The following is a 26,319-nucleotide window of genomic DNA, read 5'->3' as shown; positions in this document are numbered from 1 at the left end:
CTTCTTGCTATTCCTGTGCTTGCTTGCAAATGGTAGTGGAAGTAATCTGGCGATATTCCATTCTTGTTACTGCCTTTTAATTTACAACCCAGTTTCCTAAATTCAAATTGCAAGATTATCCAAACTCAGGTTGGAGGAACAACACCTTATATATCGTCTGGGTAGCCTCCAACCTGATGGCATGAACATTGACTTCTCTAACTTCCGTTAATGCCCCTCCTCCCCTTCTTACCCCATCCCTGACATATTTAGTTGTTTGCCTGTTCTCCATCTCCCTCTGGTGCTTCCCCCCTCCCCCCGCCCTTTCTTTCTTCTGAGGCCTCCCGTCCCATGATCCTTTCCCTTCTCCAGCTCTGTATCACTTTTGCCAATCACCTTTCCAGCTCTTAGCTTCATCCCACCCCCTCCGGTCTTCTCCTATCATTTCGCATTTCCCCCTCACCCCCCACTACTTTCAAATCTCTTACTATCTTTCCTTTCAGTTAGTCCTGACGAAGGGTCTCGGCCCAAAACGTCGGCAGTGCTTCTCCTTGTAGATGCTGCCTGGCCTGCTGTGTTCCACCAGCATTTTGTGTGTGTTGCTAGATATCATACTTTATTTTACTTGTATCAGTATGCAAATAAACTATGACCTGCAACCATTCTGTGCCATCCTTGACCCTAGCACCAGGAAGGCAATATGCTTTCCTCAGTTTATGGCCATGGCTGCAGAAGTTTAATCCCCTCATTATTGAGTTCTAATTTTGATCATATTGGAGAATTTATCCTCTTTACATAGACTACTATTTTACTATTTTAGATCTAGATTTTCATTTGTTGATTTACTGAATCAACACGATACAATTGTAGAGATTCATCTTAAAGCAACGCAAATTATGTGACTATTACTAAATGCCTTTAAACTGTGATTGTACCAAGGTAAGTCAAAAATTGAGGTGATCTTGTTTGGCCACTTGAAAACTTACAGAGTTGCTTTCTTGGTGTTTTATTTTACTGTGGCTTCAATCTTGTGCAATGATTAACACCATCATTTCCCTGAGTCCTTTACTTCCAGAAAAGAAGTTGGCTTAATGTTTCACTATGTAAATCAAGTAGTGTGCACTGTTTTGCCTTTATTTTAAAAGTTACGCTTCTTGAACTTTTCAGAAAAACATGTCAATGGAAATAGGACAGTCGAATCATTCCCTGAGGGACTACAGATGGTCATGTTTGGTAAGTTATTCCTGGATACAGTAATGTATGTTCCAATTAGTTAACTCACTTGTGGAGTTGAATGCAATGGAGCTGTTTCTCAGTTTTGGCATAGTGTCTTCTGTAAAATGTATTCATCCTTCTCGCACTCACACCCTGCCAAAAAAATACCACCAAAACCTTTTGATTTCGATTTTTTTTTAAAAAAAACTGCTTGCATAGTATTGTAGGGAATAACAAATCGAAGAGAATAATTATGAATAATTATTACTATTTTATTCAACGTTGTTGGAAAAAGTTGTGGACACATGTAGTTCACTAACCTGATGTACTGTTAATTTTTTACGATCTCAGAATTAATGGAAATTGGCATTGTCTGTCTTGATGGACAATGGGTAATCATCATCATCATCACAAGTCTGGGTGGAAGGTATGGAGATCCTGAGCTGCCCAGTTGTCAAGATCCCCCTCTCGGCCTCACCAGTGTAGTCCAAAGGGAAGCTTATGTATCAATACGTTTGGCACTAGCTTGGCTGCAGGAGCTGCCGGAAGGATGTTCAATATCATCCAGCTGCCTTAGGGGTTCCAATCCGGATTTGCTGTCTGGGTTTATTCCTGTGGTCTTTGTCTCTCCTGAGGTTGTTCACAAGGCAGTGGGGCTATTTACCCATAGCTGGGGATCTGATTCATGAGCACCAGGGCGTGTCCACATGCTGGTGGACCTGCACGCTGTGTGTGGAGGGGCTAGACCTCCCTGTCCTCTATAGTTTAGCCTGAGTCCAAAAGGAGTTCAGTTTCTGTTTGTCACCAGTGAGGAGGCACTGCATGAGGCTTGCTGTTGGAGAGGCTGTGTACTGGCATGAGAGACTTGCACATTCAGCTCTCCTTTTTGTGAGTGCTGGAAGCTGGAAGTGAGAGTGACAAGCTCTACCTACTGCACTACCACACTAGAATGTGTCATAATGACCATTTTGACATCTCAGAATCAATGGAGGACTATAACGGTAACATAATCTGGGTATTTATTATTTCAGTAATATTTGAGTAATATTAATTTGAGAAACATTCAAGTTAAAACAAAGGCAAAAAAACGGATGGAATTCATGGGTTCATGAAGCATGTACTGGGTGATAATAATAAATTTAAAGAAGCAAAAATGACTGGCTACAGTGGAAAGGTAGACACATTCTGTTGTACAGAAGTTAACTGGATGATGTATATGGAATGAATTGAACTGAATTGACTTTATTACTCAGATCCTTCATATACATGAGGAGTAAATACCTTTACGTTATGTCTCCGTCTAAATTTGCAATGTGTAATTTATAGTAATTTATAATAAATAGTATGTACAACAGGATAGTCAATATAACATAAAAATACAGTTGTGTCAGCATGAATTAAGCAGACTGATGGCCTGGTGGAAGAAGCTGTCCTGGAGCCCGTTGGTCCTGGCTTTTATGCTGTAGTATCATTTCCCGGATGGTAGCAGCTGGAATAGTTTGTGGTTGGGGTGACTTGGGTCCCCAATGATCCTTTGAGCCCTTTTTACACACCTGTCTTTGTAAATGTCCTGAATAGTGGAAGTTCATATCTGCAGATGCGCTGGGCTGTCCGCACCACTCTCTGCAGAGTCCTGTGATTGAGGGAAGCACAGTTCCCATACCAGGCAGTAATGCAGTCAGTCAAATGCTCTCAATGGTGCCACTGTAGAAAGTTCATAGAATTTGGGGGATCACACCAAACTTCTTCAACTGTCTGAGGTGAAAGAGATGCTGATATGCCTTTTTCACCACACAGCCAGTATGTACAGACCATGTGAGATCCTCAGTGATGTTTATGCCGAGGAACTTAAAGCTGTTCATTCTCTCAGCCCCAGATCCATTGATGTCAGTAGGGGCTAGCCTGTCTCTATTCTTCCTGTAGTCCACAGCCAGCTTCTTTGTTGTTGTGACATTGAGGGAGAGGTTGTTTTCTTGACACCACTGTGTCAGGGTGATGACTTCTTCTCTGGAGGCTGCCTTATTATTATTTGAGATTAGGCCAATCACCGTAGTGTTGCCAGCAAAGTTAAGTAGCAGATTGGAGCTGTGGGTGGCAACACAATCATGGATATACAGAGAGTAAAGGAGAGGGCTTGGTACACAGCCCTGAGGGCACCTGCATTGAGGGGCGGAGGTGAGGGAGCTCACTCTTACCACCTGCCGGCGATCTGTCCAAAATCCAGCTACACAAGGTGAGGTCTCTGAGCTTCTTGTCGAGCTTGGAGGGAATTATGGTGTTGAATGATGAACTGTAGTCCAAGAAGAGCATTCTTACGTAAGCATCCCTCTTCTCCAGATGTGTAAGGACGGTGTGTACAACTGTGGCTATTGCATCGTCTGTCAATCAGTTGTGTCAGTAGGTGAATTGCAGAGGGTCCAGTGTGAGTGGTAGCAAGCTGCAGATGTAATCCTTGACCAGCCTCTCAAAGCATTTGCTTAGTATTGAGGTGAGTGTGACAGCATGTCAGTTGTTCAGACATGTTACCATGGTCTTTTTAGGTATTGGAACAATGGTGGATGTTTTGGAGCAGGGAGAAGTTAGAAATGTCTGTAAGCACACCTGCCGTTTGTGTCGCGTACATTCTGAGTACCCGCCCTGGGATGCCATCCAGTCCCGTGGTCTTGCAACTGTCCACTCGTTGGAAACATCTGCGTACTTCGGCCTCAGGGACAGGGTCAGTGTTCCTCAGTGTTTGCAACATCAAAATGAGCGTAAAAACGATTTAGCTCATTCGGGAGAGAGGCAGCGATGTTGGAAACTCCACTGCGTTTAGCTTTGAAGTCTGTGATGGCGTGCAGACCCTGCCATAAGCTGCGTGCGTTGTTGGTGGAGAGTTGAGTCTGGATCTTATTTTTGTATTGTTGTTTTGCTGCCTTGATGACTTTGCGCAGATCTTAGCTGTACTTCTTGAGCTTCTGCTGATTACTGGCAACATAAGCTCTGTGTCGGGCGATAAGTGCTGCACGCATGGAACTGTTGATCCAGCGTTTCTGGTTTGAATAGATCCTGCTGAATTTTTGGGGGACAACATCCTCGATGCACAGTATTTTAATGCAAGTGAAATAGTCAATGAGAAGTGAATGCCAGTTTTGCTGAGTGCAATTGGTGGAAGAGCGTAGTTTGTTTGGATGATTAACTACTCCAACCAAACCAACCAAAATGATTTTGTGAAAGTAATGCAGGAACGTTTAGACACCACTGTTCATTGCAGAATGCTTTGGATTTCCTAAATGGAATCAAAAGGCAGAGAAGTCCATTTCAGTTTGTGTGGCTGAATTGAAGAAATTGTCATCAGTTCAGTGATGGACTTAACGATGCATTGAAGGATCATTTAGTTTGTGGGATCTTACCAGAGTGCATTCAAAAGTGGCTTCTAACTGAAGCACAACTTCCATTCGAAAGAGCATTTGAAATAGCTCTATCAATGGGAGCATCAGACAGGGATATAACTGAGTTGCAATCAGGAATGAAAGTGAGCACGGACAAAATTGCAATATCTAAACAGAAACCTGCCTGGCTGAACAAATTGTGTTAAGTATTGTGACAGGGATTTGCGTACACCAGACCAATGTAGATTTAAAGGTGAAACTTGATGAAAATGCAACAAAGTAGACAGACAGACATACTTTATTGATCCTGAGGGGAAATTGGGTTTCGTTACAGCTGCATCAAGAATAGTGAAGAAATATAGCAATATAAAACCACAAATAATTAAATAATAATAAGTTAATCATGCCAAGTGGAAATAAGTCCAGGACCAGCCTATTGGCTCAGGGTGTCTGACACTCCGAGGGAGGAGTTGTAAAGTTTGATGGCCACAGGTAGGAATGCCTTCCTATGATGCTCAGTGTTACATCTCGGTGGAATGAGTCTCTGGCTGAATGTACTCCTGTGCCTAACCAGTACATTATGGAGTAGATGGGAGTCATTGTCCAAGATGGCATGCAACTTAGACAGCATCCTCTTTTCAGACACCACCGTCAGAGAGTCCAGTTCCACTCCCACAACATCACTGGTCTTGCGAATGAGTTTGTTGACATGTACAAAGAGCATGTTGGGCAGACAAAAATAAATAGGCTGCACAGGGAAGAGAAAATGATTAAAAAGTCAAGTTGCAGTTTCATAAAAAGCATGAATTTGTATGCTTTTGATGAAGAATCTCTTTAATGATGAGAGTGATGCAAAATTGGGTTGCTTTAAGTTTACAATGTGAAAACTACCAAGAGACAAGCAATATGACTTACACCAGAAGTGAACAGCAAATTATTTAAAATTGAATTGGACACTGACTCGCCCATTTCAGTTATTCCACAAAATGAGTTTGCACGGCATTTCAAAGATACTGAACTGAATCCTCCAGATATCTAACTAAGAACTTATACTGGAAAAAAGATGACTCCTGTGGGAAAGGCATTGGTAACAGTGAAACACAAAAACCAGCAAGCCACGTTAAGCTTGTGTCTGGTAAAAACAGTAAAGACTAGCATTGTGGGGGTGAGATTGGCTGAGACAACTACAACTTGGTTGAAGATCCACCCACTATTTTGAATGTCACATCCCCTGCAAGGGAGTCATTTGAAAGCAAATTAAGAAAAGTTCTGGATGATGCCAGAACCGTGTTCAAAAGAAGGCATTGGAAAACTCGAACATATCAAGAGTAAGATTATGCTAAATGAAAATGCCACACCTAAGTTTTCCAAAAGCCATTCCTTATACGATCCATGATAGCCAGTGAGCTAGATTGCATGGAGGCCGAAGGAATTCTTTCTAAGATTGATTTGTGCCCATGGGTAATGTCAGTGTTCCCAGTGGCCAAGAAGAATCGGTCTGTCAGGATCTGTGGTGATTTTAAGGTCACCATCTGCTCAGTACTGAAGATAGATCAATCCCCTCTGCCCAGGATAGAGGACATGTTTGCAAACCTTTCTAGAGGAAAACACTTCAGCAAAGTGGACTTAGCTGAGGCCTACCTACAGATGGAGATGGAAGAAGAGCCCAAAGTGTTTCTCACCATAAACATTCATGAAAGACTTTATCACTATAATCGGCTTATTTTTGGAGTAGCATCTGCATCTGCACTCTGGCAGAAAGCTATGGACCGGGAGTTGCAAGGCTGCCCAGGCCAATGTGGAGACATTAGACATTAGACATTTTGACCTTCAGAAAAAGATACCAGCTGTCTAAGTTTATAATTTTATAAACTTCTATCAAGTCTCCCTAAACCTCTGGCAGTCCAGAGAAGGCAGCCTTATTATGGTGTTACCAGAATTAAATGCAGTACCCCGGATATGGCTAACTAGAGGTTTAAAAAGCTACAATGTGACTTCCTAAGACACCCCACTCTGTATCTTTTCATCTCAAATTGTTGACATCAACTGTCTAGATTCCAGCAATCCTCTCTCCTCATCGAACCTTTCCCCCTATGAACACACTATTCTGCACCAATCCCACCTTACCATCAAAGCCACAGACAAAGGGGGTGCTGTTGTAGTGTGGCAGACTGACCTCGACCTTGCTGAGGCCAGGCGGCAACTCTCAGACACCTCCTCATACCTACCCCATGAGAAAGACCCCATTCTGGATCATCAGAAAACTGTCTCTGACACAAACACTGACCTCATCAACTATGGGGAACTCCCATGCACTAGCACCAAACTCCTATTTCCTTTACCCGCACTGCTCACTTCAACCTCCTACCCAAGATCCACAAACCTGATTGTCCGGGTAGGCGTATTGTCTCTGGCTGCTCCTGCCCACTGAACTCGTGTCTTCGTACCTCGACTCCATTCTACCCCCCCTTGGCTCAGTCCCTGCCCACCTACAAACGTTTGTACATCCACAACACTTCTCAGGCTCTTGATCTCCATAGCAGTTCTCAATTCCCTGGCTCTGACTGTATAATTTTCACCATGGATGTCCTGTCCCTATACTCTTCTATTCCCCATCAAGAAGGCCTCAAAGCTCTTGACTTCTTTCTTAACAAAAGAACGAATCAGTTCTCCTCTACCACCACCATATTCTGTCTGGCAGAATTGTTTCTCACCCTCAACAATTTTCCCTTCAGTTTCTCTCACTTTCTCCAGACCTGAGGGGTAGCAATGGGCAGCCACAAGGGACCCAGCTATGCCCCCCTTTTTGCTGGCTACATAGAACAGTCCCTGTTTGAAGCCTTCCCCAGTAATACTTACCAACTCTTCGTCCTTAACATTGATGACTGCATTGATGCTGCTTTGTGTACCCATGGTGAGCTAGTCAATTTAATCAACTTTGCCTCAAACTTCCACTCTGCCTTTAAATTTACTTGGCCCAGTTCTGACATCTGCCTCTCCTGTCTCGATCTCTCCTTCTCCATCTCTAGAGGCAAATTGTCAACTGACGTCTTATAATCCTACCGATTCCCATGCTATCTTGACTACATCTGTTCACACCCTATATCCTGTAAAAACAATATTCCTTTTCTCAGTTCCTTCACCTCTGGCCTTACTTCCAGGACATCAGGAAGATGTCTTCCTTCTTCAAAGAACAGGGTTTCCCTTCCTCCACTATTGATCTTCTGAATATCTGTGCTCACCCCATTTTCCTGCTGCTTTAACAGTGACACATTTCCTCTAGTCCTTACCTACTATCCCATGAGTTCTGCATCCAGCACGTCATCCTCTGCAACTTCTGCCATCTCCAAAGGGATCCTACCTCTAAACATTGTTTACCTCCTACTCCTCTCCGCGATTCCCTTGACCATTTGTCCTTCCCCACTAATGTCCCTCGCAGCACTTATCCCTGCAAGTGGCCCGAGTGTTACACCTGCCCATTCACTTCCCTCTCATCTCCATTCAGGGCCCCAAATAGACCTTCCATGCGATGCAACACCACCTGTGAATTTGCAGGGGTCATCCGTCGTGTACACTGCTCCAGATGCAGCCTCCTCCACATTGGTGAGACCTGTCGTAAATTTGAGGGCTGCTTTGTCGATATTCGCCGCTCCATCTGCCAAAAGCGGAACTTCCCGGTGGACAAACATTTCAATTCCCTTTCCCATTACAACGTGTCGGTCCACGCCCTCCTCTTACGTCAAGATGAGGCCACCCTCAGGGTGGAGAAGCAATGTCTATTATTCTGTTTGGGTGGCCTCTAACCTGATGGCATGAATATTGATTTCTCCTCCTGATATTTTTTTTCACAACCCCTACCCTCTTCTATTCCTCACTCTTCTCACCTGCCTATCGCTTCCCACTGGGTCTCCCTCCTCCTCCCCTTTTTCCTATAGTGTACTCTCCTCTCCTATCAGATTCCTTCTTTTCCAGCCATTTGGCTTCACCTATAATCTTCTAGCTAACCTCCTTCCCCTTCCGCCACATTTTTATTCTGGAATCTTCCCCCTGCCATTTCTGTCCTGAAGGAGCGTCTCAGCCCAGAATGTTGACTATTTATCCATTTCCACAGATGCTGCTTGACCTGAGTTCCTCCGGCATTTTGTTTGTGTTGCTTTGGATTTCCAGTGCCTGCGGATATTTTTGTGTTTAAAGTAACTTCCTGACTCTTGCCCCGACTAATAAAGGCAAGCATCCCATCTGCGTTGTTTGCAACCCTAGAGATGTGTTTGGCTACTTTGCAGAAGCTGTACTCTTGGACACCAAGGCCCCTCTGAACATCATTGCTGTTAAGTATTCTGCTATTTTCTGTGTACTGTGCCTTTACATTTGATCTCCCAATGTGCAACATATCACACTTCCCTGGATGAAACTCTACCAGCCATTTCTCTGCCGACATCTGCAACTGATCTATATCCTGCTGTATGCTTTAGGGTCATCCAAACTGCCACCAGTCTTTCTGTCATCTGCAAACTTACCGTGCCACCCATCTCCATTTTTCTCAAGACATATATAAATATTTCAATGACCTGGATGAAAATGTGAATGTGTATGTTGCAGCAGAGGCCCCAGTAAGGATTCCTGTGGCATTCCACTCGTTACAGACCTCTAATAAGAAAAAGACCCTTTGACCACTTCCCTCTGTCTTCTGTAGGCAGACTAATTCTGATTCCAAATGATCAAGTCATTGAGGATCCCATGCATTTTAATGTAAAGAGATAATGATTAGCTTTATACATCAAATGTACATAAAACATACAGTGAAATGCATTGTTTGTGTCAAATTAAGTCAGTGAGGATTGTACTGGAGCAGCCTATGAATGTCGCTGTGCTTCTGGCACCAACGTTGCACGCCCGCCACCTACTAACTCACTGATCTAACTGTATGTCTTCGGAATGCTGGAGTAAACGGGAGAAGCTGAGGGAAGCCCATGTGGATCACAAGAAGAACAGAAGAAGTCCTTAGAGACAGCTGAGGGAATTGAACAGTAACACTGGTGCTGTCCTTTAATCATCAGCGTTCTGAAACAGACCTGTAGCCCATCATCAATATGCTGCTTTCGAAGCCCATAAGCATAACTATGTAAATAGGCGTCCCGAAATTTATTTTAAAAACCATTGCATGAACTTTGTACTGCAATTCCATCAAGACACATGCAAATTAATAGGCAGTGTATGCAAGAAAACCCCTGGGGCAAAAAAAAACTCTACTGCAAAGATCTCCGAGCACTTGGATTCATAGTGGATCAACAATCAGTTTTTTTTTTGTTGAGCAAAGTCTCCCTTGATATTATGACTTTAGAATAAGAGGTGTTACTAGCTCTAGAAAATGGAAAAAAGTACATATTTGATATTTGTTTTGCTTCAGTGACAACACTTTAGTAATAAAATGGCCCATTACTTTGCGTTAGGATGTGGGCAGTGTTAGTATTGGGCTAACAAGTGGAATTCTTCCACCATGCATGTACCTGGCAATAGCTCTCTCCATTAAATAAAAGACCTAACCACCCACTCTGCACTTCAGTGGCACCAGTGCTTATCTAGAATTATATAATTATTGCAGTGTAGAGGGGAGCCATTTGGCCAATTGAGTCTCAGCTGGCCAGTAATAGAGGGGTGCCAACAGTTCCAATTCCCTGCTCTTTCCTCAAAAACTGTAAATTGTGCTCGGTTACGTACTTATCTTTCCACTTTCCAAATTCTGAGTGAGAGTGCTGCCAGTGTACTTGCACATGCCGAATTCCAAATTTTCCTTACCTTTTTGTCTTTTGCTAAAACTTTAGATCCATATCCCTTGCATTTATCCCCTTTACACCTCTTGTGCACCTTCCTTCAATCAATCCTTGATGTTTAAAGGAGAAAGACCTGAGCTGAACCAGTATAACATTAAATAATTTAGCTGGAAGAGATGAAAGTGTTGACTATTTTCCAAATGGAGAGAAAATACAAAAAAACTGAGGTGCAAAGGGTCTTGGCAGTCCTTGTGCAGGATTCCCTAAAGGTTAATTTGCAGGTTGAGTCTGTGGTGAGAAAGGCAAATGGAATGTTAGCATTCATTTCAAGAGGACTAGAATATAAAAGCAAGGATATAATATTGAGACTTTATAAAGCACTGGTGAGGCCTCACTTGGAGTATTGCGAGCAGGTTTGGGAAAGGATGTGCTGAAACTGGAGAGGGGTCAAAGGAGGTTCACAAAAATGATTCCAGGATTGAATAGCTTTTCATATGAAGAGTGTCTGACAGCTCTGGGACTCTATTCACTAGAATTCAGAAGAAAGAGGGGTGACCTCATTGAAATCTAGTGAATGGTGAAAGGCCTTGATAGAGTTGATGTGGAGAGGATGTTTCCTTTGGTGAGAGTCTTAAGACCAGAGGACATAGTCTCAATAGAGGGCATCCTTTTAGTCAGAAATAAGGAGGAATTTCTTTAGCTGGAGAGCAGTGAAGCTGCTCTGGGGGCCAAGACTTTATGTATATTTAAGGCAGAGGTAGATAGATTCTTGATATGTCAGGGCATGAAGGGATACAGGGAGAATGCAGGGAATAGGGGCTGAGAGGAAAATTGGATCAGCCATGATGAAATGATGGACCAGAATTGATGGGCCACAATGGCCTAATTCTGCTCCTATATGATGTGGACTTGTAGCCAAAATTTCTCAATTCTGGTACCATGTTGGAAAATCTTTTCTGCATTCCCCACTCTGACCCTCCCCTTTTCCCCACTCTACCCTCCCCTTTTCCCCACTCTACCCCTGCCCATTCTGTCCCCTTCCTGCCATGCCATTCTTGCACTTGCCCTCACCCTCTTCCCCCTCCATCTCCCTCCCCCCTCTGCTCTACCCTGCACTCCCTCTCCCCTCACTCCCCTCCATTTTACTTGCATCTTTGGTTTTACGTTAATGATCATAGAAGTTATTATTTATTGTTCAGGAGTTTGTCATTGCAGCTTCCTCAGCCAGAATGTGTCTAGGTTTTGTGAAGTCAGTCATCATTGTGATTGAGTCCACTCCAGTTTTTAACAGTAGGAAACCATTTAGTTATGAACTTGTGGGATAGTTTCACTGTGATTTTCATCTGCTATCGAGACAGCTGTCATTGGATTTCATTTGGATCTTAGATGCGCTCTGCTTTTTTGGTGCTACCGTCCATCAAAAGAAATGAGGATAGAATTGAAAGAAAATCAAGGGACAACTGTACACTGAAATAAGAACCATAAGACTGAGAATGGATCATGAGAAAGACAGTTCACCCCACAGACTTTGGCAGCTTTACTACTGAATTGTTTCCAAAAACACTCGCCAACCCCATCCTATTCCTGAAAGAAAAACAAGTTAGCATTATTCTTAGTTCAGATGTGAATACCCAAATGCAGTTGGATATATTATTTGTGCTATTAATTATCATGCAACTTAATATTTACTGTGTATGCAATTTCTTGTAATATGTGGCATGTAGATGTTCTTTTTATGTAACTAGTCATTGTTTCCAGAATACTGTACAGCTAATGTAAACTTTTTCTTGGGACTTATCCATAATCAGTATAATAGAAATAGACTTAAACCTCAAAGTAATGAGCTTCAAAGGCCACAATTACTCACTTACAAGCTATACAACAATTGTTTAGCTTTACCACCCTGATACTTAATAATCAAATTTCAAAAACTGTATTTAAAAAAAAAAAGCCAAAAGCAATTTGATTATTTTTTTCTTAAATGAAATTCACCCTTTTGAGGGCGATCTCGGATTTTTTCTAAATGCATGCAAGTGAAAATAGGTCACCGCAAGCTTAATCATAAAGAATCGTTTAAAGCATCTGAGATTTTCCACATTAATATGTGGAACAGATTACTACTGACTCATGTCATAATATTCTAGAATTGTCTTCGGAAATACTGCATAATCTTGTGGTCTGCCAAAGCTGTTGTGGATAGATATTAAAATGTTGCTTTCATGAATAAATTACTAATGTAAATTTAACAAAATTTGAATCTTTGGTTCCAAGGATTAAACAGCTGCACAGATCCTTATTTTCCAAAGAGCCGAGATGCCTTTTTGTTTGTAAACTGTCACGGTTTCTGTGTGTTTGGTAGGATGAAGTGCATACCTTTCAGCATTTTTGTCGCACTCTTAGATGAAGCAGTTTATTTTGTAGCATTGAACCCAAAAGCTTGCTCTTTGAGTGACCATTCAGCAAGACTTTACCTTGTGTTTGGCTACAAGAAATTGTTGTCTTCAGGTTCCCTGACACATGCTTAAAGATAATTTGATAAAGTCTGACGTTTTTAAATCATTCCATAGCAGCACCCAGTAAATGCAAATTATATCTATGCTCAAATAACTAAATGAATTTGCAAGTAAAACTTTTATCTCTGTAGCCTCCGTGCCCCCAGTTGACCCCCATTTGCCTTGGGTGAACTGCCGTCGCCCCGCCAATAATGCAATACTTCGGTGTAAATATGGAGTAATGTCCCCTCCCCCAGTACACGCTCGCAATACAAATACCAGACAATACACCCAAAAGCAAATAAATGATTGCAACTTTATAGTTATCTCTTAGTGATGGGTTAGTAGAAACATAATCTAAAGGCGCCAAGTAAATAAATTTATCAGTTTGTGCACATAATATTTTAATATGTTGGAGCTCACGCCTCCTATTCCATCCACAACGACCTTCCGAGCCTTCGGCCACCGACCAAATCACCGACGTCCAGTATCCGTTGCTCTGGAACCGCTGTCCGCTCCTCACACATCCGTCCTCCTGGCTCTCCTCCCGAAAAAGACTTTAAACTCCCGCTCAGCTTACGCATACAAGATAGCATAACAATTCTCCATTGGTTATTTTCCCCCTTATCGGTAGTCATAACCCAAACATACCAGACACAGAAACCCATTACAGCATTACAGAGAAGCCATTTTGTTAGCCTAAACAGTTAACACCACTGTTACTGGTACTGAGAGTCCTACATCTGTATTATTTGAGCTTGAATCTTGTGTACTTTATAATTTTTAAATTGTATTTCATGTATCTGATGTGATGCACCATTTTACATAACAAAGCATTTTAAAATGCATTTGCATTCTACTAGTTTAAGTAACTGCTAGCACTTTATGGCTCCTTAAGGTTATCATAGCTGGGGGAGGTAGTGGGGATAAGCTTCACTACCTTTTAAATGCTCCTAATGGTGTGCATCTCAAATAGCCCAGCTCCTGGTCTTCACGTGTGGCATAGTTACTAAGCCCAGTGGAAGCATTTCTACTGACAGGAGAAGTGGCAAAGGCAGGTTATTGGTTCCTTAAAACTAGTCATTTCAGGCAGATGGGGTTCATCAGCCATGATTGGAGAATGAAAGTTCTGACCTCAAACCTCCTCTACCTTGTGGCTAAACCTGCTCGTGGGAAGGCTTTGTGAGTAAACCCCAAGGAAAAATTTAGAACTGGAGTCCCTGAGGAAGTTCTGTGTTGAGTTCAACCCTGACTTGCAACTCCTCCAATGTTGTTGGTGCCAAACTATATCGATCTCTGTCATTCCTTTGGATTCATCAGCTGGTGGAGAGGGGGAGCCTGCTATATGGGCAACAGCTTGCATGCAGTATTCCAGGTTGTCCCCAATGAATGGAGGGCCTCATATCACTTTATTTGATTACACAGATTTGGTGAAGTATGTTGTTGTTACTGGATACTTTGATATTGTTGGTGTTGCAAATTCAAAAGCGACTTTTGCCACAAATCCAACCAACCAATTAGATCATATCTGTCTTGTGTTTGAATGGACTAAAATGAGCACCATCCTTCAGCAATAAAAAGTTAATAATGTGAACTACTCCATGAACCTGATTATGAAGGTTCATGAATTAAACAAATAACTAAATAAGAAATCCTCTCTGTTTAAAGTTCTTGCTATGTTTTGAACTGCTATGGTTTATTAAAACAATATTTATTGTTTGTGTTTAGTGGGTCGGCTAAGGACTTAGAAAAGTGTTTCTAGACAAACGAGATTCAAATACTGGAAGAAGGTTGTAACAAGAGTCTTTTGTTGTTTGAGCACAGTCCTTGTCACACACTCAATTTCACTGGATTGAGGATTTTTGTTGGGCTTTCTGGTCATTTTTTTTACAAAGCAGGTGAGGGTAGATGAAACAGCTGACGTCTTTGACCATTGGTGTAGTTGCATAAAATGCCAATGGATTTATTCATGATTTTCAATGAGGTCTCATGAGGAAAATGGTGGAAGATATGAGATTAGGAGTCCTTTGCCCCTGTGCACACACTGATTCTTGGTAATGTTGTTCGGAAGTATTGCCAATGGCACCAAGTTTTTATTTGCGCCTTTCTACCAGTTCTGATCTTAACAATCTTCAGAGAACAGCACATTAAAGCTGCACATCCAGCACAATTCTGTCATTGAACCTCATCAGAGTTTTAATCAAAGACCTGAATTGAGAACCTAGCGAGTTCCTTTTCCCAACTAATCCCAAGTTGATAATGAGAAAGGATGGAACCAGAAATGTGATGTCTATTTTTCTTTGTTTGTTTGCTTGTGGGCCAGGAATTCCACAAGAGAGCCTTGAGAATTCTCTTCCTCCTCACTATCCCCGTTCTCCTGGACTCTTCCATCATGTTCCAAATGGCAATATTTTTTCCCCAATCTGCTGCTTCAGCCTATAGTTTTCACTGTTTTTGAACTAGATGAGAACGTATGAAGTCCTTATACTACACATGGCTAGACGATTAAGTTGTCTCATGTCCAGGAGTCAAAATCAGGGCTATAGTATTGTATCAAATGTCATCAAACAGAGCAACATTTCAACACCAGTCCTTGGCATATCACAGTGATTTCAAATCTATGATGTAATCACCTGCTGAGAGATTGTAACAGCTGAATAAGATGGATTTTGTCTGAATGATTTCAGCCTGTAACACTCCTGGAGATTGAATTAAACAAATGCACAAAGCATCAAAAGAATTTGTGGAGCACACACAAAATGCTGGAGGAACCTAGCAGGGCCAGGTAACACCAATGTGAAAGAGTAAATAGTCGATGTTTTGGACTGAGAACTTTCATCTTTCATCAAAGTAATCTTCTTACTCTGATTCCTCATCTGTGAAGGGTCTCGGCCCAAAACATCAGCTGTTTACGCTTTTCCTTAGATACTGCCTGGCCTGCTGTGTTCCTCCAGCATTCTGTGTGTGTGGCTTGGATGTCCAGTATCTGCAGATTTTCTCTTGTTTGTGAAAGGACTTTGATCAAGCAAAGTCAGTGAGTAGGGAAATTTCAAAGATCTGTTTAATATGAGTGTAAACTTGATTTATTGACTGAGCCACATTTGACGACATGTTAGGAGGACCAAACCAGTTCATGTTTGATCCTTGGTTCAAGATTGTTGGCAGACTACTGATGGACCAGGTTTTCTGCTGCTGGTTCTGAGCTCCAGTACTGAGTCAGCTACGAGAAAGGAGGAGCTGATCCTAGTGTATCAGCTAACTTTGCGTCAGGTGCAGTAGGCAACAGTGGAGGGTAGTTCTTTCAACAGAATAGAGATGCCACAAGGATTAGATGCCTTTGCAAATGCTTTGCATCGATTTGATTGTTCTTTCTTTACCAGCACACTCTCTGGCAGCATTGTAAATATGAGAATATCATTTTGGTGCCAAAGAATGCTGTATTTCTTGTAGTGAACTTCAAAGGCAGGCAAGTATTTGTGCAGTTTGGGCACAGGCAGTTACAATAGACTTGTGCATTGTCATTATGTATTTTGAGCTCACTGATTGGATGAGGTTACCTGGTGGATGGAGAAAAATGTTCAAGGACGTGCTCAAATCTTCCTTGAATTGACTCCCCATGATTGCTCAAATTGGAGATGGCAAAAGCAGTGCACCAAGATATAAACTATATATGCAGCCATCCTTTAAGTAACTTCTGGAAGAGTCTGTGGTTCCAACCTTGGCCTTGTGAGACACTTCAGAGCCCACAAAACCAGATCATCTTTGATTTCAAGGGATTGCCTCTGAAGAAGACCAGATCATGTATTTGCTGTTTTAAGTGTAAGTGTTGATATTCTAGGAGCATTTTGCTAGCACACAGAATTGTATAATTTATTGGTATTTTTATCCCTCATTATAAAATGATAAAAATGTGCCTCTCTGCCCATATCCCCTGTCCTGACATTGCTTCCATAATTTTCCCTCGTGAAAACAGATAAAGTATTCTGCTTGATCCCTTGTTTGTGCATTTTTAATTTGACATCTGTTTCTTTTAGATTGAGAATTAGATTGGCTTTGTGTCCAGGTATCATGGTATCATCAGCTAGAAACACAGATTAAAAAAAAAATTCTGCTTTGGCAAAGTAATACATTTTTCAAATAAAAAAGTTAAGGATTTGCAGTGATTGCATTACTGTAAAATTATAAAGGATTACGGAATGAAATAGCAAGAGCAAATTTTGAAGAGTTTACAGCAGAGTCATCAAATCTGGTGTTAGATTATTTGCTTGTAGTTGACTGAGGATTTTATTTTTTTTTAAATGATGAGTACTGTAAGCTTTTTGGAATTGTTTTCGGTATCAATTTTTGCAGGATAGGCAGCTTTGATTGTAGACACTGACAGGCTGTCTGCTGTTCTTGATGATATTTTAACTGAAGGATTAACAGTTTCAGTGCTGTTACCACAGCCTAATTACTGTAACATAATTGAGAGATTAATGAATACTGGGAATGATTGCAAAGCATTAATCTGATTCAGGTAGTTTGAGGACATCAAAAAACATGAAGCTTGTAAATCACTTCAATTTATCCATTAAATTGCAGAATTGGTGAGAAAACGTCTTCCAAGTTTTAATGTTTCGTTTCAGAGGTGCCTTAGAGGCATGTTCATTTCAGACTGGCTCATGTATTTATAAAAATGAGTTTGTAGCATTGTAACTAAATAACTGGAGTCGTGTACAGTGGCTTGGTCAGATGAGCAAAATAATTTCAGGTAAGTTTGCGAATCTTAAATAATAAATTAGCGTCAGTGACAGGAACCATCGCAGACGTCAAAACCAAACATCGTGGTGTCGCCAACATCGCGGCCTCTCTCCCAGATGAGCTCAATCGCTTTTACGCTCGGTTCGATGTCGCTAACTCTGAGCCTCCGAGGAAAGCCACCGCTACAACCTGCAACCTGGTCATCTCTGAGGCTGAGGTACGCAGATGTTTCCAACGAGTGGACAGTCACAAGGCTGCGGGACTGGACGGCATCCCAGGACCAGTACTCAAGATGTGCGCAGCAAAACTGGCAGGTGTGTTTAGAGACATTTTTAATCTCTCCCTCTCTCAGTTTAGTGTGCCCTCCTGCTTCAAATTATCCACCATTGTCCCTGTACCAAAAAAGACCAAGGTAACATGCCTGAATGAGTGGCCTCCTGTCACACTCAGCTCAATAATAAGCAAATACTTTGAGAGGCTGTTCAAGGATTACATCTGCAGCTTGCTACCTTCCAAACTGGACCCCCTACAATTTGCCTACTGAATCAACTGATCAACAGACGACGCAATAGCCACTGCTGTACGTACCGTCCCTACACATCTGGAGAAGAAGGATGCTTTTGTGAGAATGCTGTTCTTAGACTACAGTTCAGCATTCAACACCATAATTCCATCCAGGCTCGACAAGAAGCTTAGAGACCTCGGCCTTCACCCTGCCTTGTGTACTGGATCCTGGACTTCCTGTCAGATCACCCACAGGTTGTAAGAGTGGGCTTCCTCACCTCCAACCTTCTGACTGTCAATACAGGAGCCTCTCAGGGCTGTGTACTGAGTCCCCTCCTTTACTCCCTGTATACCCATAACTGTGTTGCTGCCCACAGCTCTAATCTGCTAATTAAATTTGCCAATGACACTACATTGATTGACCTTATCTCAAACAATAACAAGGTGGCTTACAGGGAAGAAGTCATCTCTCTGACACAGTGGTGTCAAAAAAACAACCTCTCCCTCCATGTCACAAAAACAAAGGAGCTGGTTGTGGATTGCAGGAGGAATAGAGATGAACTAGCCCCTATTGACATCAATGGATCTGAGCTTGAGAGGGTTAACAGCTTCAAGGTCCTTGGCATCCACATCACTGAGGGCCTCAGATGGTTGAGGAAGTTTGGCATGGGCCCCCAAATCCTAAGAACTTTCTACAGGGGCACAATTGAGAGAAACCTGACTGGGCTGCATCACTGCCTGTTATTGGGAACTGTACCGCTCTTAATCGCAGGTTTCTGCAGAGAATGGTGCGGAAAGCTCTGCACATCTGTAGTTGTGAACTTCCCATGATTCAGGACATTTACAAAGACCGGTGTGTAAAAAAGGTCCGTAGGATCATTGGGGACCCGAGTCACCTCAACCACAAGCTGTTCCAGCTGCTACCATCTGGGAAATAATATCACAGCATAAAAGCCAGGACCAACAGTCTCTGGGACAGCTTCTTCCACCAGGCCATCAGCCTGATTAACTCACTCTGATTTGAGAGTATTTCTATGTTACATTGACTATTCTATTTATTATAAATTACTGTGATTGCACATTGCACATTTAGACATTGAGACGTAAAGTAAAGATTTTTACTCCTCATGTATGTGAAGGTTGTAAGAAATAAGGTCAATTCAATTCATTGCTGTCCAGTTATGTGGTGGAAGGTGAAGTCCTTGGGCTGTGGTGTTGTGTCCGAAGTACTGAGCATTAGCCATGTCACTGTGAAAAAGAATACATATGGTCCCTGTTGTCACTCTGATACAGCAATCTTGCTTGGAGGTCTTTAGTTTCATTTTCCAGTGACTGTACATGAGCCAGGCGGATGGTAGACAATGGGTGCATCAGGGCCCACGTGTTTCAGTTTTACCTGTCGACTGCACTTCCTTTAAACTATGGAAACCGGTTTAGCCTGGTGACTGCGCTTCTGTAAACTAGAAACTTCACTCACTACCTGGATGATATGCAGTCCGGTGTCTGCAGATCTTAATGATTGATAACAGACACCAACAGAATCAACAAACTCATTTGTAAGGCCAGTGATGTTGTGGGGCTGGAACTGGACTCTCTGACGGTGGAGTCTGTGATGCACCATCAATAACTCACACTGAGACGTAAGGCGAGATATCGGCTTTTATTGACTGGAAGAAGGAACCAGGAGTGAGTGTCCATCATACTATGACCTGGAGACTGAGGCCGAGCGTCAGGCCTCAGATCGCCTTTATACAGGGGCCTGTGGGAGGAGCCACAGGAGCAGTCAGCAGGGGGCGTGTCCAGACAGGCACATAGTTCACCACATTCACCCCCCCTTTGTTTGAAAGAGTCCCCATGTGGCGAAGTTTCTTACAAGTCAAGTCTATCAGGTGGTCGAATCTGTCGCTGCGATCTACGTAGCACCGGCTGTGATCGCATGGATGCCGGCGACATTGGTGATTGCACAGGGGATGGAGGTTGCGCTTGTTCCTGCCCACTAGGCGCCGGTGATCCTTCACGCATGTGCGAGGCGCCTGGTATAAATGCGTACGAAACGCCCGGTATACAAGTGTCGTGAGGAGTCTGTGTAGGGCCTGGTGAGTACGGTGTCACCTCTGGTGCAGGGTTCATAGTTACTGGAGAGCCTTCAGGGTAGTGGTCTACTGCACCTGCGGGTGCCAGGTCGCGGATGGAGACCGTGTCCTCCTGCCCATCAGGTAAGACCACGTAAGCATACTGGGGGTTCGCATGTAGAAGGTGAACCCTCTCTACCAGCAGGGAGTATTTATTGCTCCACACATGTTTCCGGAGCAGCACTGGCCCCGGGGACGTCAGCCAAACTGGTAGGGTGGTCCCAGTGACAGACTTCCTGGGAAAAGAGAATAGGCGTTCGTGAGGGGTGGCATTGGTGGACGTACATAACAGAGAGCGGATAGAGTGCAGTGCCTCAGGGAGGACCTCCTGCCATCGAGAGACCGGCAACCCTTTTGACTTAAGGGCTAAAAGTGTGGCCTTCCACACTGTGGCATTCTCCCGCTCCACCTGGCCATTACCCCGGGGATTATAACTCGTGGTCCGACTGGTAGCAATGCCCCTAGCTAGCAAGTACTGGCACAGCTCCTCACTCATAAAGGAGGACCCTCTATCGCTGTGGATATAGCAGGAATACCCGAACAGAGTGAAGAGCTGGCGCAGGGCTTTTATGACGGACGTGTCAGTGGTGTCGGGGCAGGGGATGGCAAAGGGGAACCGTGAGTACTCGTCGATAACACTGAGAAAATAGACATTGCGGTCAGTGGAGGGAAGGGGGCCCTTAAAGTCAACACTCAGTCGTTCAAAAGGGCGGGTGGCCTTGACAAGTTGTGCCGTGTCAGGACGGTAGAAGTGCGGTTTGCACTCAGCGCAAATTTGGCAGTCCCTGGTCATCGTCCTGATGTCCTCCAGGGAGTATGGCAGGTTCCGAGCTTTCACAAAATGGTAAAATCGGGTGACCCCCGGATGGCAAAGTTGTGCATGAAGGGTGTACAGCTGGTCGAGCTGTGTGCTAGCACATGTTCCCCGGGATAGGGCATCAGGGGGCTCATTGAGTCTGCCAGGCCGGTACAGGATATCATAGGTGTAGGTGGAGAGTTCTATTCTCCACCGCAAAATCTTATCATTTTTGATTTTGCCCCGCTGTTGGTTGCTGAACAGGAACGCAACCGAGCGCTGGTCGGTCAGCAAGGTGAACCTTTTGCCAGCAAGATAGTGCCTCCAGTGCCTAACAGCCTCCACTATGGCCTGGGCTTCTTTCTCCACCGCGGAGTGCCGAATTTCGGAGCCTTGGAGGGTGCGAGAAAAGAATGCTACTGGTCTGCCTTCCTGATTGAGGGTAGCAGCCAGAGCAAAATCGGAGGCATCACACTCCACTTGGAAGGGAGTGGTCTCGTCCACTGCATGCATTGTAGCTTTGGCAATGTCCGCTTTAATGCAGCTGAAGGCCGCGCGGGCCTCAGCAGAGAGGGGAAACGAGGTAGACTTGACCAGGGGGCGTGCCTTGTCTGCGTAATGGGGGACCCATTGGGCGTAATAGGAAAAAAAACCCAGGCACCGTCTGAGGGCCTTGAGAGTGGTGGGAAGAGGGAGTTCTAACAGGGGGCGCATACGTTCGGGATCAGGGCCAATAACCCCATTTTCCACGACATACCCAAGTATAGCAAGGCGGGTGGTTCCAAACACACACTTGTCCCTGTTATAAGTAAGGTTCAGAGCTGCGGCCACTTGGAGAAATCGTTGGAGGTTGGCGTCGTGATCAGGCCTGTCGTGACCACAGATGGTGATGTTATCCAGATAGGGAAATGTGGCCTGCAGTTGGTACTGGTCCACCATCCGGTCCATTTCCCTCTGGAAGACAGAGACACCATTCGTGACACCGAAAGGGACGCACAGGAAGTGATAGAGCCTGCTGCCCGCCTCGAAGGCGGTGTAGGGGCGGTCCTCTGGGCAGATGGGGAGCTGTTGATAAGCGGATTTCAGATCTATTGTCGAGTACACCTTGTACTGAGCAATCTGGTTGACCATATCCGTGATGCGGGGTAGGGGGTACGCGTCAAGCTGCGTAAACCTATTGATGGTTTGACTATAGTCCACCACCATCCTATTTTTCTGCCCAGTCCGAACAACAACCACCTGGGCCCTCCAAGGGCTTGAGCTTGGCTCAATGATCCCCTCCCTTAGCAGCCGCTACACCTCCGACTGAATGAAGGCCCTGTCCCCCGCGCTGTACCTCCTGCTTTTAGTTGCCACAGGCTTACAGTCAGGGGTCAGGTTGGCGAACAGCGGTGGGGGAGGGACCTTGAGAGTGGAGAGGCTGCTAGTGGTGTCGGTAGCGCAGCTGTCGGCCTGGTTCTGGATGGGATGTGTGTGCCCGTGTGTGTGTGTGGTCAATAGCGGGGTATGTGAAGAAGTCCCACAAAACTGAGGATTCCTGACAGTGAGTGGTGGGAGGGGCCCGTTGTATGCCATAGTCACACTTTCGAGATGGCTCTGGAAGTCCAGCCCCAATAGCACAGGTGCGCACAGATCAGGCATGACCAGTAGCTCAAAGTTCCGATATTCTGTGCCTTGCACCACCAATGTCGCTACACAACCTGCCCGGATGTCTGTGGACTGCGACCCAGAAGCCAAATGGAACCTCCGACTTACCGGCCGCGTTGCGAGTCCGCAGCGTTGCACTGTGTCCGGGTGAATAAAACTCCCAGTGCTGCCCGTGTCAAACAGGCATCTAGTCCTGTGCCCCTCCACCCGGATGTCCATCATGGACCTTGCAAGCTGGTGTGGGGCGCTTTGGTCGAGAGTTACAGTGGCCAGAGTTGAATCGCCGTCAGGGTACCCGGTAAGCATCGGAGGGCCGGGGGAGGGGCATGCTGACGTCGACAAAGATGGCCGCTCACATCCGGGGTACCCGGTCAGCATCTGAGGGTCGGGGGCGGGGCGTGCTGACGCCGACAAAGATGGCCGCTCACATCCGGGGTACCCGGTCAGCATCCGAGGGTCGGGGGTGGGGCGTGCTGACGCCGACAAAGATGGCCGCTCACATCTGGGCATGCAAGATGGCGGCCCCCACGTTTCACCCGCAGTGCTGCACTCCGCTCGAGGTTGAGACTTACAGACCTTGGCGAAGTGGCCCCGCTTTCCGCAGCTGGAGCAGGTCGCTTCTCGCGCTGGACAGCATTGTCGAGGGTGTTTTTTATGGCCGCAGAAATAACACACGGGCTTCTGACGGGCCACCGCCGTGGTCAGGGTCGGGGAGCTCGTGGAATCGCGACTGGCAGCGGCGTTGGCGAATTCGCTCCCGGGAGCCGGCGGTGGCGGGGTCTGAGGTGTCCACGGAACCGGCGGGGAATCGCGCGACTGGACAGCGTCAGCATTATGCAAAGCAGCTTCTAGAGCGTTGGCCGTCTCTATCGCCGAGCGTAAGGTAAGGTCGGCATTTTCCAGCAGCCGCTGGCGCATGTACACTGACCTCAGTCCCGTCACAAAGGCGTCTCGCACCAGCAGCTCCGCATGCTGTTCTGCCGTGAGCGTCTCGCAGTCACAAGGTTGGACGAGTGTCTGTAGTGCTCGGAGAAACTCAGCGCACGATTCGCCAGGCCGCTGTTGCCGGGTAGCTAAACAATGTCTTGCGTAGACGGTGTTCACCGGCCGCAGGTACTGTCTTTTGAGGGCGTCCAGTGCCCCATCGTAGGTCGGCAGGTCCCGGATAATGGAGTAAACTTTGGGGGTGACCCTCGAGAGTAGGATTCTGTGCATAACGGCGGGTTCAGTCGCACGAACCTCCTCCAAGTACGATTGGAAGCATGCAAGCCAGTGTTCAAAAGCGAGAGCTGCGTCAGGGTCTTGAGGGTCCAAATCCAACCTTTCCGGACGCAAAATGGTTTCCATGTTTTAAAACTTCCAGTCAATAAAATTGATGCACCATCAATAACTCACACTGAGACGTAAGGCGAGATATCGGCTTTTATTGACTGGAAGAAGGAACCAAGAGTGAGTGTCCATCATACTATGACCTGGAGACTGAGGCCGAGCGTCAGGCCTCAGATCGCCTTTATACAGGGGCCTGTGGGAGGAGCCACAGGAGCAGTCAACAGGGGGCGTGTCCAGACAGGCACATAGTTCACCACAGTCTGAAAAGAGGGTGCTGGTCAAGTTGCATGCCATCTTGGACAATGACTCTCATCCACTCCATAAGATACTGATTAGGCACAGGAGTACATTCAGCTAGGGACTCATTCCACTGAGCTGTAACACTGAGCGTCATAGGAAGTCATTCCTGCCTGTGGCCATCAAACTTTACAACTCCTCCCTTGGAGTGTCAGACACCCTGAGTCAATAGGCTGGTCCTGGACTTATTTGCACTTGGCATGATTAACTTATTATTATTTAATTATTTATGGCTTTATATTGCTATATTTCTTCACTATTCTTGATGCGGCCATAATGAAACCCAATTTCCCTCAGGATCAATAAAGTATGCCTGTCTCTCTGTAAATGTCTTGCAACAATGACCATAGCGAAGTACTCAATCTATATGGAGTATCTAACAAACGTTGCCTCTTGGTAATCTTATCTGGATGTATAACCAAAGTATTTTTACTTAGATCTCACATTCTGTCTTGTCTACTTCAATGTTTGCAAGTCAAACATCATGACGTGGATCTGTAAAATACTCTCCTTTTAGGTTTTTGACAAGTCATTGTTCAATTTTTTTGCCTAAGTTCAGATTCCACATTCTGGGCTCTATTCTGTTCAATGAGGCAGAAGTTGTCAAATTCCCTTCTAACCGGATTCCTATTGTTTGTAGCCAGATCCTCAACCAAGGCACTGACGATTTCAGTCGAACAGAAGGATCTGAGAACAGAGATTCATTATTCCTTGAAAGTGGCTTCACAGGTAGATAGGATTGTAAAGAAAGCTTTTGGCACATTGGCCTTTATAAATCAATGTAGTGAGTACAGGAGTTGGGGTGTTATGTTTAAATTGTGTAAGATGTTGGTGAGACCTAAATTGGAATGCAGTTTTGGTCACCTACATACAGGAATGATGTAAATAAGATTGAATGAGTGCAGAGAAAATTGACAAGGATGTTGCTGGGACATGAGGACCTGAATTATAGGGAAAGATTGAATAGGCTGGGACTTTATTCCCTAGAATGTAGAAGACTGAGGGGAGATTTGATAGAGGTATACAAAATTATGAGGTGTATAGATAGGGTATACACAAGCAGGCTTTTTCCATTGATGTTGGGTGAGACTGCAACTAGAGGTCATGGTTAAGGTTGAAAGGTGAAATGTTTAAGAGGAGCATGAAGGGGAACTTCTTCACTTGGAGGGTGGTAAGAGGGTGGAATGAGCTCCAGAAGTGGTGGATTCAGGTTTGATTTGAACTTTTAAGAGAAATTTTTGGATTGGTACGTGGATGGGAAGGGTATGGTCCGGTTGCTAGTTGGTGAGACTAGCTAGGTTAATGGTTCAGCACAGACTGGGTGGGCTGAAGGCCTGTTTCTGTGTTGTCGTGTTCTGTGACTCTTTCCCCTACACAAGGTGCAAGTCATTCTGAACCTTTGCACATCCTACCCGATTCTAAGAATCAGTGCTCGGACCTTGTTGTCCTCCATCAGTCACTTGCTCTCAGTACATCAAAGTCGATCTGTGCTGGGTGAATTTTTATCTCCATTCCACTTAGCATGATTTTTACCATTCTTGGTAAATAGAACAGTGCAGATTCTTCAGGCCATGATGTTAATGCCGACCTTTTAACCAACTGCAAGTTCAATCTAACTCTTCCCTCCCACATAGCCCTCCATTTTTCCTTCATCTATCTGCCTATCTAAGAGTCCCTAGTGTATCTGCCTCTGCCACCAACACAGGCAGTGCATTCATGCATGCACCCCTTTCTTTGTGTAAAAAAAAAAATTGACCCCCTGGACTTTCCACCAATCACCTTAAAAGTGCACCTCTCCCCTTGTATTAGCCATTGCCGCTCTGGAGAAAAGACGCTCGCTGTCCTCTCTATCTGTGCCTCTCATGCACCTCATTCAAGCTGCCACTCATTGTCCTTCACTCCACAGAGAAAAGCCCTAGCTTGCTCAATCTTTTCTCATAAGACATCCTCTAAACCAGGTAGAGTTCTTGTACACCTCCTCTGCATCTTTTCTAAAGCTTCCACATCCTTCCTATAATGAGGCAATCAGAACTGAACACAAAATCA

General features: G+C 44.6%; 1 protein-coding gene across 4 annotated transcripts in view; it reads left to right on the top strand.

Moving 5' to 3' along the window:
• Positions 1–26,319, top strand: part of msraa (methionine sulfoxide reductase Aa) — a 310,626-nt gene that overhangs the window by 97,848 nt on the left and 186,459 nt on the right. For 3 of the 4 annotated variants that reach the window (XM_059981666.1, XM_059981667.1, XM_059981665.1), the window contains exon 2: positions 1,147–1,212. The exons of the other annotated variant lie outside the window; for it this stretch is intronic. In XM_059981666.1, coding sequence (XP_059837649.1) covers positions 1,147–1,212 — 66 coding nt within the window. The remainder of the gene's footprint in view (positions 1–1,146; positions 1,213–26,319) is intronic. 4 annotated transcript variants of the gene reach the window in all.

This window comes from Hypanus sabinus, chromosome 10 (assembly GCF_030144855.1).
Source record: "Hypanus sabinus isolate sHypSab1 chromosome 10, sHypSab1.hap1, whole genome shotgun sequence".
NCBI classification, from domain to species: Eukaryota; Metazoa; Chordata; class Chondrichthyes; order Myliobatiformes; family Dasyatidae; genus Hypanus; species Hypanus sabinus.
The sequence above is the reverse complement of the archived record's forward strand: the minus strand, read 5'-3'. Positions and strand labels throughout refer to the sequence as shown.